Source organism: Elgaria multicarinata, chromosome 1 (genome assembly GCF_023053635.1).
Source record: "Elgaria multicarinata webbii isolate HBS135686 ecotype San Diego chromosome 1, rElgMul1.1.pri, whole genome shotgun sequence".
Lineage (NCBI taxonomy): Eukaryota > Metazoa > Chordata > Lepidosauria > Squamata > Anguidae > Elgaria > Elgaria multicarinata.
The window spans coordinates 158876460-158893564 of NC_086171.1; the positions used below are offsets into that span (position 1 = coordinate 158876460).

The 17105-nt window shown below is 42.8% G+C and overlaps 1 protein-coding gene across 2 annotated transcripts in view; it reads right to left on the bottom strand.

The window, feature by feature from the left end:
- Positions 1-8134: 8134 nt before the first annotated feature.
- The window catches only part of ELAPOR1 (endosome-lysosome associated apoptosis and autophagy regulator 1), a 57230-nt gene continuing 48259 nt past the window's right edge, over positions 8135-17105 (bottom strand). The window contains exons 18-23 of one of the 2 annotated variants that reach the window (XM_063118792.1): positions 16315-16416; positions 15313-15439; positions 14208-14386; positions 12577-12742; positions 11858-11938; positions 8135-8521 (exon numbers count right to left, since the gene is read on the bottom strand). In XM_063118792.1, coding sequence (XP_062974862.1) covers positions 8453-8521; positions 11858-11938; positions 12577-12742; positions 14208-14386; positions 15313-15439; positions 16315-16416 — 724 coding nt within the window. In that variant the 3' untranslated portion in view covers positions 8135-8452. The remainder of the gene's footprint in view (positions 8522-11857; positions 11939-12576; positions 12743-14207; positions 14387-15312; positions 15440-16314; positions 16417-17105) is intronic. The other variant, XM_063118783.1, reaches the window with a different exon arrangement.

Below are 17105 nucleotides of genomic sequence, written 5' to 3' on the forward strand. Positions count from 1 at the left end.
CCGAGGAGAGCCCGGCGCATGGAGGGTGCTGAAATCTGAGCGCCCCCTAATGGCCGTCTGAGTCACCGCGCTCGGCACTGTCTCAGGCTGGTGCGGATTCCTGTGCAAGCGATAGTCTCTCGGTGAGGAAGAGCCACCTCGGTGGCTCCACGCTGTAGTAGGGAAAACTTGCGTGGAGAAGAGGGAACTGCAAAACTGGTTTTTGGAGCGCTGCCAAGAAGGGAAGGATAAGCAGTAGTAGCAACTGCCAAAATGAAGGAAGAACACTTTTATGGTCCTCGTCGTGAGAGCCACCCCGCAACGTTTTGATAGGTTTTAGAGGTTGGTTGCTGTGATCAGGCAAAAGATAGTGTTAGTGTTTCTTAAGGGGCACCCCCATGCATGTTTAGATAGGAAAAAAGCTCTACAACTCCCAGCATCCCCTACCTAACTATGGTTGACTGAGGTATGCTGGGAGTTGTAGGACTTTTTTCTGTTTAAACACGCATAGGATTGCATCCTTATTGACGGTATGGATGGTCCTCTGAACGGTCAATTCACTTGCAAAGGTGAATGAAGTCTGAGACTAGTGCTCAGGGGTTGCTTCTTGTGGATCTGCTGCCTGTGGAAGGATTACCTGTTTGCCTCCACTGTGTTCTGTTTGTGTATTGGTAAATAAAGAAAATATTACCAGAAGTCTCCAGTGCTCTTTCTCATCCAAAGGGAACTTAGGCTGCACTCCTAAACATAGATACTAATGAGTAAGCCCATAGAACTCAAGGAGGTTGAAATAAACCTGGTGACATACAGCACCATCAGACGAGGTGGGGATTGCGTTTCCTTACCATCGTTCCCCCCCCCCCGCTTCTGTCCCACAATACTGCCTCTTTCTTCACACAGAGTTAGAAAGAGGAAGTAAACAATGACCACATGGCCCATTCAGTGGGCATTTTTGTGCCAGTTTTCCTGCACACAGCAGGAAATGGCACATTGCGTTTTTAAAAAAATGGATTTGAAGGGGTCTATTTTGTGATGGTAAGGAGTGGGAGATGCATGGGAGGTGGATGTTGTCATCAAAACGACCCACAAACATTCATAAGTGGAGAGTAATGAGCGCACAATAAAAGAGCCATTTGATGATGCTCATAGAGCAGCCTCCCCTGACCTGGTCCATTCCAGAGATGTTGGAGTACAGATATGCTAGATGGGGATTAGGAAAGTTGTAGTCCAACACATCTGGAAGGCACCAGTTTGCAGGAGGCTGGTGTAGAGTGTATAATAGTTTTAAAAAAACTTTTTGGACAATGCTTTCTTAGACAACACAGGACTGAAAGTCATGTCACTTCCCCATGTAGGACGTAGTTCAAGGTGCTACAAACTCCCTCTCATATTGATACTCGCAACTGTATGGCTCAAGTTGTGGTTTTTGTTGTGGCCTGAGCAAGAAGTCGTGAGTTAACTGTATTGTCTTTTTAAAGGTGAAATTCTAGTCTACACAACACTAATTTGGGAACAGCGACAAAAGCTTAATAGTTCTCCAAATCCATCTCTACAGTTGTAATCAAATTGTTCTCCCTTTTTTATTTATGAGACATGATTGTTTTATTGTAGAGGAGTGAGAATAAAGTGATTTACTTTCTCATCATTGATACTTGCTGACATTATACAAATAGCAAAACTTTTGGCATATTTAAAGGTGTTACCAAAAGTGAAACTGAGCAGACTGCGTAACAAACCTGTTTATTCCTGGTTACTGTGTTTATACATTTCCCTGGGAAAGGGCTATAACTCCGTGGTAGAGCACTGCTTTGCATGCAGAAAGCCATGTCCGTCCCTGGCATCTACAGATAGGACTATGAAACGCCCCATTCGAAATCTAGGGAGCTGCTGAATGTCAGGATAGACAATACTGAACTAGATGGTCATTGGTCTGATTTCGTATAAAGCAGCTTTCTATATTCCTAATTAAAAATAGTCTGCAAGGCAATAATGGGTTTAGATGAAAATGTCTGGATGTTTCTCAGTGGCCTGGTTGATAACTGTCTTGTCATTTACTTGGTTTGCATGTCATGATGTGTCATGCATTATATCCTCACAATGATTTTGTGAACCGCCCAGAGAGCTCCGGCTATTGGGCGGTATAGAAATGTAATAAATAAATAAATGAGTGGAAGAGAATAAGTGTCCTGCCTGCAGCGTAGCTGCCTCTTCCACTTTTCCTCAGCAACCCACGATTGGCTCCTTTGTAGTCTGCTGAGCATGACATCGGAACCTTGATCATTGGGTTGTTTAGAGGCTAAACAGCCCAGCAGTTAACCCAGGGTTTGTTGTTGGTTAAACAATGGGTTCTTTAGCCCCCTAAACCACCCAGATGTCATGCTCAGCACTTACAAAGGAGACGATCGTGGGTTCCTGAGTAAAACCAGAAGAGGCAGTTACACCCATCAGTTTTTAATCCAATGGGTTATGGGTGAACACCTTCACTGCGGTGATTTGCATGACATAACAGCCCACTATGGTGTATTTAACCCATGATGAGGCTGCAGTGCATGCAGCCACCATTTTGAATATGCAACTCCTGCTTAGGGGTCTTCATATCATACAAAACTGGCAAGTATGGGTTAAACAACCCTCACGTAAGCCATGATCACTGGATTCACACAACACAACTCCCAAGTGGGGATTGCATATACAATTTGATGCCCACTTGTGCCACGGCTCATCATGGGTTAAATAACCCATGACCCTTGGCCTGTTGTCCAAACCATCATTATATCTGAATCCATCTCCCCTAATAAACCATGGATTGTTAATCAGCTACAAACCACAAATAGAAATAATGGTTTGTTGTTTGGCTCATTTAAACCATGGCTTATTGTGGTATCTGAACCCAGAACTATGGCTTATCGCTAACTTATTTGTGCTGCTGTCCACCGTGAAACAGAGGCATCCAGCAAGAGCAGCCTAAAAATGAATGTCAGTTCACTTGATCTTATGTTTCTCATTCTGAGACCAATAGAGAGAGGAGGAGGCATTTAAAGACTGACAGTATGGACACTTCTTTGGGTGGAACCACAACTCGGTAGAAGAACATGTGCATTGCAAGTATAAGGTCCCAGCTTCAATCTATGGCATCTTCCATTAAACACATAGTAGGTTAGGAAAAATCTGAAAACCCAGAGATCTGCTGCTAGTTAGCACAGTGTGGAGCAAGATGGCCCACCTTGGTGGAAAGCAGTTCCTGGTTTATTTTTGTGATATTTCATCTACAACTTGACTTCTAGCTCAGACAGAACTGTGTTATAGAAGAAGAGCAATGCAGTAATAAATAGTCTATAGATCGGCACCTTTACTTGATTTGTTACTTCACCTCCTCCAAAACAAAAGGGAGAGACTTCGCACATCATGAGAGTCAGAAGAGTACATCATTTTTAAATCGAGAATGTACATGCAACTCTTGCCTCCAGAAACTATAAAATTCTATTAAGATCATATATAAAAGAAACCCAGCCCATTTGGCATACACAGTAAGGTAACCTGCAGGTTATCATCACAAAGCTGGGGAGAAAAACAGTTTTATAAATATAATCCAGTCAATTCTCTAATATACAGAGTTGCAAAAATTCATTGTCATCTGTGTAAGAAAGGTATCTTATCATAGTCCCTGAATAGCACTTTTATGTCCTGTCAACACAAACAAAAGTCCTTGAAGGTTGCTGCTGGGACATTAAAATATGTGGCAGGTTGATCATATATTACAAAGATTACAGTTTCATCTAAAAACAGTTTCAAGCATGTACAAAATATTGCAAAGACAAAAAAGCCAGAATAATAAATCACAACTTCATACAAAACAGAAGCAGTGATGCTATTAAATAGACAAATGTATCATTCTGATCTTATTTATCACTCAGAATGAAATTTAGGATCACGCTCAGTGAATTACAGAAGGACCACATTCACATAAATGACACATATCAGAAAGTCGAGATATTTAAATTATGCCAGGCATTTGAAATGTTAAAATCAGAAGTACAATGCCATGACTAGTAATTTTTACACTCAAGGCAAGTTCCCAATCCTATTGGGTTCTCTCTCTGCTCCCTAGGCAGTGCCAGCACACAAATTCAGAAGGAGCATTGTGCCATCTATATTATGTATCTGAAAGAGAAGTTGAAATATAAAATGGGCATTACTCTTGCATTTGGAGAGTAATTGGGAAAATCAGGGGTGAGAGCAGGTCTGCACCTTTAAGAGGTGCTGCTGCTTACTGCTGTGTCATGAATTAACTCAAATACCCATGGGCTGCTGCACTGTCATCCAATTCTCTTCTCCCTTCCCAGCCATATGCAATAACTGAATTTTCTTTCCCATGTTAAGTCACAGACACATAAGAGAAGCTGCAAGTGTACTACTCTGGCTAGCCTGTTGCCCAAGTTGATATTTGGCTTTTCATCTATCATTTTGTCAACACATCCGATTTTCCAAAAGAAAATAATTACACCTAATATATCATGATCTTTGAGGCTCACTTTGCACCACTGTCTGGGTTATGGCTGGTGCAGATGTTCCTTCTATTTTGCCTCTCCCTAGTGAAAAAATGACATGCATTATGGCTACGTTTTAATAAAGGTACAGAATCATCCTTTGTAGGCTTTGCTGCTCACTTTTGAAACTGTTTAATCCAAGAGGTGTCTTTTTTTGGGGGGGGGGAAGGATAGTGAAAATATGCCTTTGCAACTGAATTAAAAACCTTTTCCCTAGCAATTTATTGCATAAGTACACCCTTCCCATCTTAGCTCAAGCACTTGTGTGGATACAGCTGGAGATTCTTAAAACAGAGTGCTGCTTTTCTCAGCACTGGTTCAGAAGGCCGTTTTTTCCCTTTTGGTATTCTTTGAAGTTAGATCTCTCATCCTTCAAATCAATGAATGCTTCAATGTACTTCAGGTTTCCTTATGCCAGCCATCCTTGACTTGGTGCCATTTTCGACTTGGTGCCCTCCAGATGTGTTGGATTGCAACTCCCATCATTCTGTTGGCTGAGAATGATGGAGTTGCAGTCCAACATCTGGAGGGCACCAGGCTGGGGAAGACTGTCTTATGGCATAGCTCCTCTGTGTTTTCAGTAAAATGAACCAACTCTTTCTTTTCTGGTTGGAAATAAGTCACATAATTGTTAACATTATGTGGCTTCAAAGAAAGGTTTGGTAGCCACAGGTGGGATTCACCAATGCACAAATAAATCTGTTCTTATGCTCCAAGAAATTATCTAAAATTTGGTTGTAGGAAAAGTACCATCTGGATATACGTTGAGGTTTACGATAATGCAGCAAACTTCCATTCTGGCTGCCCTTTCTGGAAATGACATTCCAAAAAATACTCAGGCTTTCACAAGTTATAATTCACCAAGTGTAATGCAGCCAACCCACCACATCTGGCTGGTCCAGGTGCTCCATTACTGTTGCCTTCCCCAGGACTGCGAAAATGGAAGTTGCTAAGTACCTGGTGGGCCATAATACATAACTGCCTTCGACTTTGTATATTCTAAGTTGCATAGGCCTGCTCAAAATGAGTAATAATAATGCTTACTAGTTAACTGGATTTCTGTGCATGTTTCTGTTTTATAGTCATTCATTTGTGCAGGCCAGCAAAATGCCATCGCCAGCTTCACAGCTCCTGTCCTTTCCATCTTCTAATAATTCCAGCAATGACTGAAAGTGGGTTTTGACCTTTGAGTTTCTTTTCAATCCTAGTACGCTTTGGTGTTCATTTAAATGTGATTTTCAGTACAAAAGCATTCACATAGTCTCCTTTTAAATCCATGTGGATTATCTACCTCGAAGTAATAGCAACCAACAATTACAAGCAAACAAAAATTCAATCTAAACCTTCCTTTCCTGCATGAGCACCGGTTCCTGCTAGCTGCTTTGAAAAGAAGGTTTAAACATTTTCCTTCTTTAAAAAAGCAACATGGATGTGCACTGTGAAAATTATTTACAGGATTTATTACCATTTATTGAATGGTACTCACAATTGGGGGAAAAGTATATCATTCCCCCCCCCCCACTGCATCAATGTGTGCTTATGAGTGGAGTGTGGATATGACTCTGCACTAGTGGCTGTGAGTACAGACCTGAAAGGATGCTGTGACATTTTTAAAGGGGTCCCTTATACAGTATAGAGAAGACAGTGAAGCAGAGTGTGTGGAAATCCAGAGGTATCTAAAGGATAGTTTAATATATAGAAATTAAATGTGGAAGTCTGGGGCTGCGATCTTATATCCACTTACCTGGAAGTAAGTCCAATTGAATTCAATAGGACTTAGCTTTGAGTAGTCATGTATAGGATGGCACAGTGAAAGAAGCATCTGGGTTTCTGTATATTTCTCGGTTTTACAGCTTTATACTAAAGGCTATTCTCAACTGCCAAAATAAACACAGTGGTGAAATCAGTCAACATTGGCTTGGCAGTTGCCAGTAGTTATTGACTGAATCCAGGAGCACAAGCAAAATACAACCAACCCACCACGTCCGGCAGCTCTGGGTGCTCCATTGCTGCCTTTTCTAGGACTGTGAAAACAGGGACACTGTCAAGCACCTGGTAGGTCATAACACAGATCTACCTGATATATGTAAGACAAATCAAGTAATGACATGTCTGCGATGAGAGAGAATAAAACTTCCCAAAGCAGAAGTCATAAAAACTACAATGGAACAGATGAACTCAGAATGCTTACCATACTGATGCCTGGTACAACTCACTGGAGTGCGGACCCCTGCATTTAATCTGCACTGAGTTCCAGAATTTACAGACTGACCTGTGTCAGCATTGGCAAAATTATCTTCAGCATTTCCACATTCCCCTCTGAGACCTTTAGTTTAGTACAGATTCAAATAAAGTATTAAATTTAAAGGATGTTAAAATCAACGTTAGGAAAACAAAAGGCAGTCTAGGGTAGATGGGGACCAGACGCCCAAGGTCAGATGTTGTTTCTGGATAGAAGGCAGACTACGAAATTTTAATAAAATGCTATGCATGTGATATGTTTCCCCACTGAAAGTAAGGGAGATCAGGATCTGCCTTAAATTGAAGACTGTAATTCAAAGCTAAGAGACATTTTCTAAAATCTGCTTCACACTCCTTCAGTTTGGTGCAGAGACGATTGATTGAAATTCTTTGACCATTGCAGGTCATACTTCATAACCACAATCATTGCACTAATACCCATAATTTACATGGCCTAAGGACACAATTCTATACTGAAGATCCACTAGCTGTGGAGCTATAGGATTTGGCAGAAGTCCTGCTTAGTTGGCAGAACGCCACATAAGCCACCATGCCAGACATGCCAGAGGAGCTCTCCTAGATGGCAATGAATTTTCCTGGATGACAGCTAGAAAGGATGGGAACTCAAGAATATGAACTCAATTTTTTTACCAATATCCAAGGATCACAGTTTTCAAGTCTTGGAGAAAGTTAGCAAAGAAATAAATTATTTTCTTATTGTTTTAAAATAAAGGGACTGGAAACAGGATATATGATTGTATTGCTTTTCTCCCTAAGTCAACCTTGCATGAGAAGATGGAGAAAATCCTGCTGCTTTTTTTTTTGTCTTGCATATTTAAAGTATACCCCTTTCCAGGTACACTTTTCTCCAGAATGGGCAGTGCCATAATAGTATTTTGGGAGTGATACCTGGGTTTAATGGAGATGCCCTTCCAGGGTCACTGCAGCCTGCTCTGGTGTTGTCTTTGCTATAAGGGACAATCAGAAGTAAGGGACTATAAGAAGTAAGGCTGGTGGGGTGCAGAGCTTGCAGTTTGAGCCCAATACATTGCATCTCTGGTGAAGAGTCCTCCAAATGAGGCAAACCAGGCCTCAGCATTGTTTGAAGGAACTGTTGCTGCATTAGCACATTGGGAAGGTCTTCTGAAATTCAGGCTAATTGGAAGGGATGGTGATAGGAAGATTGGCAGTGCAATCCTATCCATGTCTGCTCAGGAGTAAGTCCCTCCAATGGAACTTTCTCCTAGGTAAGCATAACAGGCTTAGAGGCTTGCCTCAATGGGCTGGCTTTATGACAACAGTGACTTAGGGTGGCTTAGCTATTTCTGGTGCCAGGGAAGAGAGAAAATGCAAATATTGTCACTAACTTTACTTGGGATAAACTAACTTCTGTCAAGGGGTAAACCTCAAATTTTGGGTGCATCACAGAAAGAGGTGGGGCGTGCAAGAGACATACAAATATATATCTACGTGTAATTTCAAAAGCACACTTTGTATTTGGCACAGTTTTGTTTTTGGAGAGAACGTTTAAAATTTTCAGCTTAAAAAAGTACAAGAAGAAGCTGAAGTTAAAAGAGTATTCAATAAGGCCACATGGCAAGTTCATCAAAGTGCAGGTATTAACCAAGGAGAACTCCCAAAGCATCCCTGCAGGAAAGGCGTGGGAGGTGGGCGATGATCCACTCCTAAAGATCCATGTCAGCGGTGCCAGAGGAGGTCTTCAGTGGCACGGAGTCAAAACCATCAGATGTTCTCTAAAGGCAACATGAGAGGAAGTGTGAATAGAGCTAGACAAGAAGATTTCACATACTTCTCTTAGGGCTCCCTGCATTTGTTTGAATCAGGTCAGATTTTGCAGTATCCTTGTATTTAGTAACAAGAGTGTGATGCTGTTCTCTGCACTTACGCAGGGTGCAAAGCAGCTCCCATAAGTCTCTATGAGATATAACCCTCCTCTGTCCCCTAAGTCTTACTAGAACCTTGCTTTTGTTGCTTCTTCCCCAGGCCCCATACATGATGGTCTGGATTTTGCTGGGAGCAATTAGTGTGCCTGGGGCCTGGAGAAGAACAGTATCAGGATACCGGTCAGCCCTGGTTGCTTCCACACTAGCTCTTCTCTCCAGAATTGGCATTATTCGGTCACTCGGTTCTTATGAAGAATCCCAATGAAGTTGTTGCCAAACTGTGTTTTGTTTCTGTGTCTTCCAAGTAATTGGTCCTTAGTCCCTGTTCCATAGGCACACCTTAATTGTTTCCTTTTTCAGTCACAGCAATTGCTCATTCCTTTCTTTTTTTAATGCTACTACTACTACAACTGCAAAATTGCAATAATAAAAAATACAGTAAGAAAGTATTGCTCTAACTATAAAAAAGCAATTGCTTTAGCTTCACAGGGAACAGGTTCTGACTAATTAAGGGCCAATTTAGTACTGCTGGGAGTGGGAATGAACAGAAAGCAACTAATTGAAAGGCCAATAGCAGAAGCTGCTTTAAAAATAAACAGGGAGACATGTGCTGATTGAAGGCCACAAGATGTAGTGATGGCCACCAACTTGAATGGCTTTAAAGGGAGGTTAGAAAAATTCCTGGAGGAGAAGGGTATCAATGGCTACTAGTCCTGATAGCTATGTGCTACCTCCAGGACCGGAGGTGGTAAGCCTATGTACATCAGCTGCTGGGGAACATGACCGGGAGGGTGCTATTGAACCTATTTCCTACTTGTGGATTCCTGGTTGACAGCTGGTTGGACACTGTGTGAACAGAATGCTGGACCTTTGGTCTGATCCAGCATGGCTCTTCTAGTGTTCTTAAGGCCATGATCCCAGGCTCACATGAAAAGGAATAGATCCCAGCAAATCAAATGACACTTAGAGCATAGCACCATATTAAATGCCATGCGGAACCACCATTATAATTCTGCTTCCAGCTGATTGCGGAAGAGCAAAGCCTCAGCAGTGCTAAAGGACTGTATTGTGGAAGAAACCTCAAGCTGGATCTCAGTATTCAGAAGTGGCAGCTAGTGGGGGATGTGAGGGTTGATACCAAGTCCTGTGGGAGCCACTCAGCTTCCTGCACTCCAGGGGGACCGCACCCACAGTGATTATGGGAGCTAGTACATAGAGCACTGGACTAGGCAGACATGGTCCAAATCCCTCTTTGGCAATCATCTCACTAGTGGCTTTGAGAAGACAATTCTCTCAACCTACATCTGCAAAACAGGGACAACAATGACCACAGGAATTACTTCAGAGGCATTAAGAGTATGGTTGTGATAAGGAACGGTTGGTTATTCTTTGCCGTCTTGGGAACAGGTTAGGCTGGAAAAATAAAAATAATATAACCACCACTGATTGTGCCTCAACCCAGGGTTGATTCAAAGAAAGTTAAGTCTGTACTTGTTATGTTTGTGGGTGCGCTTCCAGGTGTGTGTGTGCATCTCGTGTTGCTTTGCCATTCGTTCCTTCAAAAACCGCAGCATCATAGCTGCAAGGTGGGAGCAGCAAATCTCCATGGCAGGAGGGAGCGCAGGCTTTCCAAGCAGTGCTGGCGGCCATTCAGCTCATTGAACCTGCCCCTTGCCTGGCCTTCCCGCACGTCCCCCCAACCTACCGTGGGCCTTGATCTGCCCCAGGAACGCCCAAAGCCTCAATCTGAAGTAAGGTCACCACCGACAGGCAGAGCAAAGAAGGTGGTGACCTCGGAGTAAAGCAAAAAGTCACAGTAAGTCAGTGACGTTTTGAGTGCGCAGTTTCAAAGGAAAAGCCCATGGTGAGTGCAAGTTGGTGTCTATGTTGTATAAACGATGCAGCACCACTACGCAGCTGCCACAGGGTATACAGTGCATATAGACAGCCCCCAGATGAGGCTTGCAATGTGCAATAAACCTGCCTCATTCATAGAATTTTATGGGGGCAGAAGCTGTTACCATCTACTTGTAGTCCTCCCAAGTTTTCCCACTGCTTCTTCCATCTGTTTTGTTAGCATGGAAAATTCAGTAAGGAAAAAAATATGAAATAGTTGCACAATGTCTTCTGGTTGTTAGAACTAGGACCCCTCCATACGGAAGCATCGTCAATGAAAACTTAACAGAATATTTTCATGGAGAAAATGACTTTTGGGTCAAGAGCAGAAATACCCATTTACCTTTAATTTCCAGAGATGAGAAGAAAACCCACGCACACTCTTCATATACAGAGTCAGTTCTCATAAGTTATACCATTTATGGAATTTGAATACCTAAGCCCAGATTTCTATAGCTCTGCCTTAGTTCTTCACTGAGCCACTATATCAGTGGGCAGTCCAGTTTCCAATTCCGAAAAGAAGGGTAGGTAACACACTTGGTTCACACATAATGCCAACCCATGGTTTGTTGCCCTACCCAGGGTTTGTCTGGCAAACGATTCCACAAAGACTTGTTTGTTTTCTCAAACCCTGAATTGTTTGAGTTTGCTTCTCCTTTGCCAGCTCCCTGCCCTTATCCCAAATGCCTTTGTGGCATTGTAATACTGGCATGTAGAGCCGCTGCTGGCTTTTTGGGTTTTTTTACCACTCTTGGCCATTGCTTCTGTAGCTAAACAACCCATCTTTCTGGGTTTGCAGGTAATGACAACCAATGGTTTAAACAACTCAGAGTTCCCAGCAACAAACCATAGGTTCTCTTTCTTGGTTGTTTCTGGTTAACAATTCACACACTCCATTATGTGTCTCCACTATGCACACTCCACCTCCTTGCCTTCCTTTTCCAAAGGAAGTAAATTACACATCTCCCTTTGAGAAGAGAGAGGCTACAACTGTAGAAAGCTGGCAGCATAGCCTGGATTTTCCCAAAGATACAGACTGCCTACATCCCAGCCAGACATCACTAGACAACATTGTCATCCCATCTATTGCCATTTGATAGTTGCATGCCCTCGGTCTGCTGGCTCATTTTTAAGCCTTCCCCAACGTGCTGTCCTCAAATCTTCAGCCCCTGCTAGCATGGCCAATTATGTGGGATGATGGGTGTTGTAGTCCAACCTGGAGGGCACCAGGTTGGGGAAGGCTCTTTTTAGACACAAGATAGTACCATCTATATGTGGTCTCTTATCTACCTGGAAGACTCTTCCTCTTAGTTTATTGAGAACAGCCCTACACACAGAGTCCTGCCATGCCTGACTGTACCTAAGAGACGCCTAAGGAAAACAAACAGCCACATTAGAAAATAGAACTTAACAGCAGTGCACCATTAACCAGAACATCAGTCAGTGCAATAAGATACACAGCAGCAAATACAGAGAGCTTTTGAGGCTGGAGAACCTCACTGAAAGGTGTGGGAGGGGGATACAGGAGTAATTCTTTTTGATTGGTGCCAAGTCCACAGGAGCTGTCATTTGTGATGCTCTTCTGCACCTTGGAAGGTTAACTGCATCTGATGTATTGGGGGGCGGCGGGAAGGGTCCTTTTAACTTTTGCTACTCATCTCTGTTTTAGCATGGCACAGGAGGAGATTGAGGCTGGAATCATCCCCTCCCCACAGCTACAACCCTGAAGGCTTACACAGTCTGCAAACTACGCTGGCTGAGAACATGACATACAAACAACCCCTAAGTAATAATCAAAGGATACTGGCCACTAGAGAAAGACATATGCACACCTCAGGGATGCTTTGCATATTAGGTGAATTAGGAAGCTATCAACTCAGATGTGGCCTCGCCAGTTAAACATGACATGCCAGACATCTGTCAGGTTAGATAAACATTGGAGCCAAGCCCAAGGCTTCCATTACTTCACTCTGGCCCATTCTAAGGGTTGGGTCTCACAAGCACCTTACCTTTGAAGTGAAAGCCTTTATTTTGCCAAAGAGTGAATTTTTGCTTGTGAATATCAGGTCATCCTCTGCATCTTCCCCCTCCATGATGGCACAACTGTCAGCAGCTGGCAGCTCACTATCCTTGGCACTGGCATTCATCACCAGCTTGGAATATTTATACTCTAACCTTCAAAGAGACAGATAGAGAGCTAGACAGATGGGCAGAGCTTGAAGGACAAACTTCAGGCTTTTGTTGGCCCGCAAGCCCCTCCCCCCGCCCTTGCAGTTAAAAAATAATATAATGAATTAAATAGCTAAGAATTTGGTGCCCTTTCATGATGCACAAAATCAGCTGCCTTGAATGACTGCTTCACTCTGTCTAATGGCAGAGCTGGCCCTACTCCACTTTCAAGACAATACCTGGAAGTGGAGCACTGCTTAGCAACTCCACCTAAAATTTGCTATTATTTACTTTAGATTTTTAGCCTGCCTTTCTACCAAGACAAATGGCACTCAGAGCAACAATGACTTTTCCTGAGCAGATCCTGGGACTTCCTTATTGACAGAATTCATCTGCAGGTTTTTGGGAGTAGGGTGAAGGCCGGGGTTCGGCTTGTAGGAAGTCAGTGTCCTATACCAGTTGTTTCTCAACACTCTGCAGCCGTGCACCTGCACAATATTGACCAGATGCCCATGCTTCATTTTGCCCATCAGTAAGGGTTTGAGGATCCTGATTCTTCGTGGTCACTGTTCAGGTGGAGACAGACTCTTCCTACAAGCTACATTCCTTTGCAAGCTGCTACTGAACACGGCTACAAATGCATGTGTGAGTGTCTTTAAATCTGCAGGCACTCAGAGCTTTTCTACATGAGGCTGTTAATTGGCTGTTAATCTAGTGTATCTAGTTTTCATTTTGCCGCAGAATCGAGATCCAAGCACTATACAAGGAGCATTTCTTTTCCTGCTTTTCTGCTACATAACTTCTAGGTGGCAAATACAACAAATAAGTCTTTCTTTTTGGTTTGACAATTAAATACATCATTTTCTGAAAAAAGCTTGCTGAAAGTGTGCTTTAGATCAAGAAGCGAAACTGAAGCATTACAACAGCCTTCCTCAACCTGGGGCGCTCCAGATGTGTTGGACTGCATCTCCCAGAATGCCCCAGCCAGCTGCTGGGGCATTCTGGGAGTTGTAGTCCAACACATCTGGAGCACCCCAGGTTGAGGAAGGCTGCATTACAACATCTAATCAACTGTGAGTAGGGAATGACGAGCACATGACAAATGCCTCATGTGGAAAAGCCCTTAGTGCTTCTGGTGCCTTTTTGCTTGGTATCTTTTTTGGGTGTCTTTTATTCTTTCTTTCTTTTTTCTTTCTTTTTTTTAGGAACTGTTGGGTAGGGTTGGGATTGAAGAAAGGCTGAAAAAACCTGGCCATAACTAATATTTAATGATGTAAAATGCTATGCTTCTTTGTATTATTCCGAAGATAATTATCTTTGAATGCCGACTTGAAGCTTTCACCTTAGTCTGTTGGCTAGACTGTTCAAGGTTGTCACCTGATTTGAAGGGTCAACTAGAAAAGGGTATTTTACGCAGCTGCAAAAAAGAAGCAAGTGCCAGGAACAGGTAGCAACAGGAGCGGTTACTCACTTCTGGTTTTTCTTCCAGAAGTAGCAAGTCAGGACAGTCAACAGGACAGCAGCACAAGTCCCAGCTGAGATGCCCACTTTGAGCCAGAAGTCCATTGTTTTGCAGATACTGACTTTTTGCTCCGGAAGTGGAATGCCCCCTGCACACAGCTTCTGCTCCCGCCACACATATGTCGTTCTCTGTGGAAGGAAAAGCAGATGTGTTCTCCTTTTGGTTATGTGTAGTTGTAGAGACAAGCAGCAGCCGTGTTAATGCCGCCTTGCCACATCAGGAGCAGCAGTAACATTTGTACCACGAGAGAGATCCCAAAGGATATAAATATCTTTTAGTAAAAGCAATCAGTGCATTGTTCTGTCTGAAGAAGCCGTTTATCATTTTAAGGCTTTTAATCCTAAGCATGCTTACATGAAATCTGTGGAACTGACTTTTAAGAAAATATTTTTAGGATCAGACTATAAGATTGCTTTGTGGCACTTCCACCAGAAAGAGTTGTTTCTTTCAATTTGGCTGCTTTGCCTGTTTTTAATTAATATCTACTGTCCAGTTCAGACAGATTTGTAATGTTTAACACAGCCAAATTTGCTGTGAAGGCTGCTCAGCTTAGACAAACTCATGTTGCCTGCCTTGAGATGTAAGGTTTTAGTTGTATGCATGTGTATGTTTTAACATTTTAACATGTAAGGTTTTAGTTGTATGTGCATGTATATGACATGCTTTTATACTCTGTGTATAACTTTTGTCTATGTAATTGGCTAAAACCTGTATTTGGTTGCCCTCAATAAATTGACTGAATTAATAACAGGGGCACAATAGGTGTGAAAGGCTCATTTTAAGAAGGGCCAATTTAGTCCAGTGATCTGTTCCCACAGTGGCCAGCCAGATGCCTATGGAGAGTCCATAAGCAGGACATGAGTACTATGGCACCCTTCCACTCATGCTCTCTGGCAGTGGGTTTTAAGAGGCATTCTGCCTCTGATACTACAGGTAATACACAGCCATCATGACTAGTAGCCATTGGTGTTCATATAATTGTGTGTAAAAATGTGCAGCTCTCAGTCCTTGGAGACAATAAAAACTTCCAAGGACATATTTTCCAAGTCTCTACCTGAATCCCTCCAACACAAGCACTGGTGATAGCGTGGTAATCATCTTCAGAACAGAGGGGGCAAGCTTCAACCGTCTCCCATAGGAAATGGAATGTGCAGCCATCACAGGTACCGTCAGGGCATTTGCTGTTTGGAAATCATAAGAAGCCATCTTAAATGGAGCCAGATCAGTGGCCCAGGTCTCAAAATCTAGATGTTGAGGGTGTCAGGCATAGGTCTTTTCCAGGCCTACTCTTTTAACTAACAAGTCCATGGACCAATGCCGTGGCTTTTTGACAATAGATTGGCTGCTTGAAAATGGTTAAAATCAAATACAATCATCGATTACTATATCAATTGAGAAAATCACCAATGTTAACACGCAGCATACTAGTGGACCTAAAAAGAGGAGTGGGGACGCTGTAGAAATGCAGTCTCAGCATACCATCTTCTCTCCTGGACTTAACTCAGAGGAAAACAATTCTGCTCATTTGCTGCTGCCGCCAGCTTTACTCAGCTCAGATTGGCTGGCACCCATCATGTCACCAAGAAACTTTCCTCATCTCTCAAACCATTTCCCAACTTAAAAAAAAATGTGTGGGAGGGGAAAGTTTTCCTTAAAATAAGACGTAGAATTAACTTTTAAAAGCATAAAAATACATGGCACTTTAAAGATGGACAGACTGCTTGAAGCACAGGGTAGTTGCAAAACTTAATTCTAAACCACTGTTGAAATTAGAAGCAAGGATCTCTGCCATTTGCCATGTGAGGCCACAGGGAAATCAGGGGAAGCCACAGTAGACGGCTGGGTGAGGAAAGTGCCAACTCCGGGCTTGAGGTACATCTGTATACCCCCAAGATAAATAATAACAAGTTGTGAATCCTATCACCTGTGTGTGTATATAAAATGCTTCCCCCCAATCAATTTCTAGCTTGCTCTATTATAGAAACTGGGGCAGATCACAACTTTAAAAGGACACAGCTCCTGTTGAAATAAGTATCTGTTGAGCCGTCAAACCTACGTTGGCACAGAGAGGGCTCCAAACTGTGGCTTTAGGGGATCACATCGTACTCGGATGGCAGTGGCTCTCCCATTGTTACAAGTCTGGGACACATCATTAGACCTGCAAGTGAAACAAATACATGCTATGCAATTCCTGCCAGAACTGGCAACACAATGGCAGGATCTACGTGACTGCTTTAAAACGGTTTATAACAGTAGTGACAACTGTGAGGGCCCAGGACACACTCCAGATACAGTTTTCAAACCATTTTCAGAGTTTCATATCCTGTTTAGTGTAGATCAGGCCTATGTCTTGTATAGAGTACAACAGCTCAGGTGCAGCCATGAAGATGTTGAGTTCATCGCATAACTATTCCAAAGGAAGTTGGGAAGCTTCATTCTCCTACACTACAAGAACAACTGTGGGTGCTTCCAGATGAGGCTTTTATCACACCATTGCCCTGCCTCATCCAGAGATTTTTTTTTACAAAGGATCCAGACAACATTGTCTTCCACTCAAAACCCTCTCGTTTTTCCCTTCCTCTTTTTCTATCTTTTTCTTGTCTTCCTTTACAGATTTTCTATGACAAGACAGAATAGCTGCACAATGCCATCTGACTGTTTGCACTCAAGAGACTCCTCTGTCTGGAAGCATCCCGAATTGCTTGCCTTGCTTTCTATTTATCCTTTGAAGTTGTGTTCAGGTTTGGAAGGCCGACAGGTTCTGGGAGGCCAAGGCCTCTAAATTTCCCTGTGATGTTGTTTTTCTACAGAAGGAATAGGGTAAGGCCTGCCTTTACCCAAGTTTGG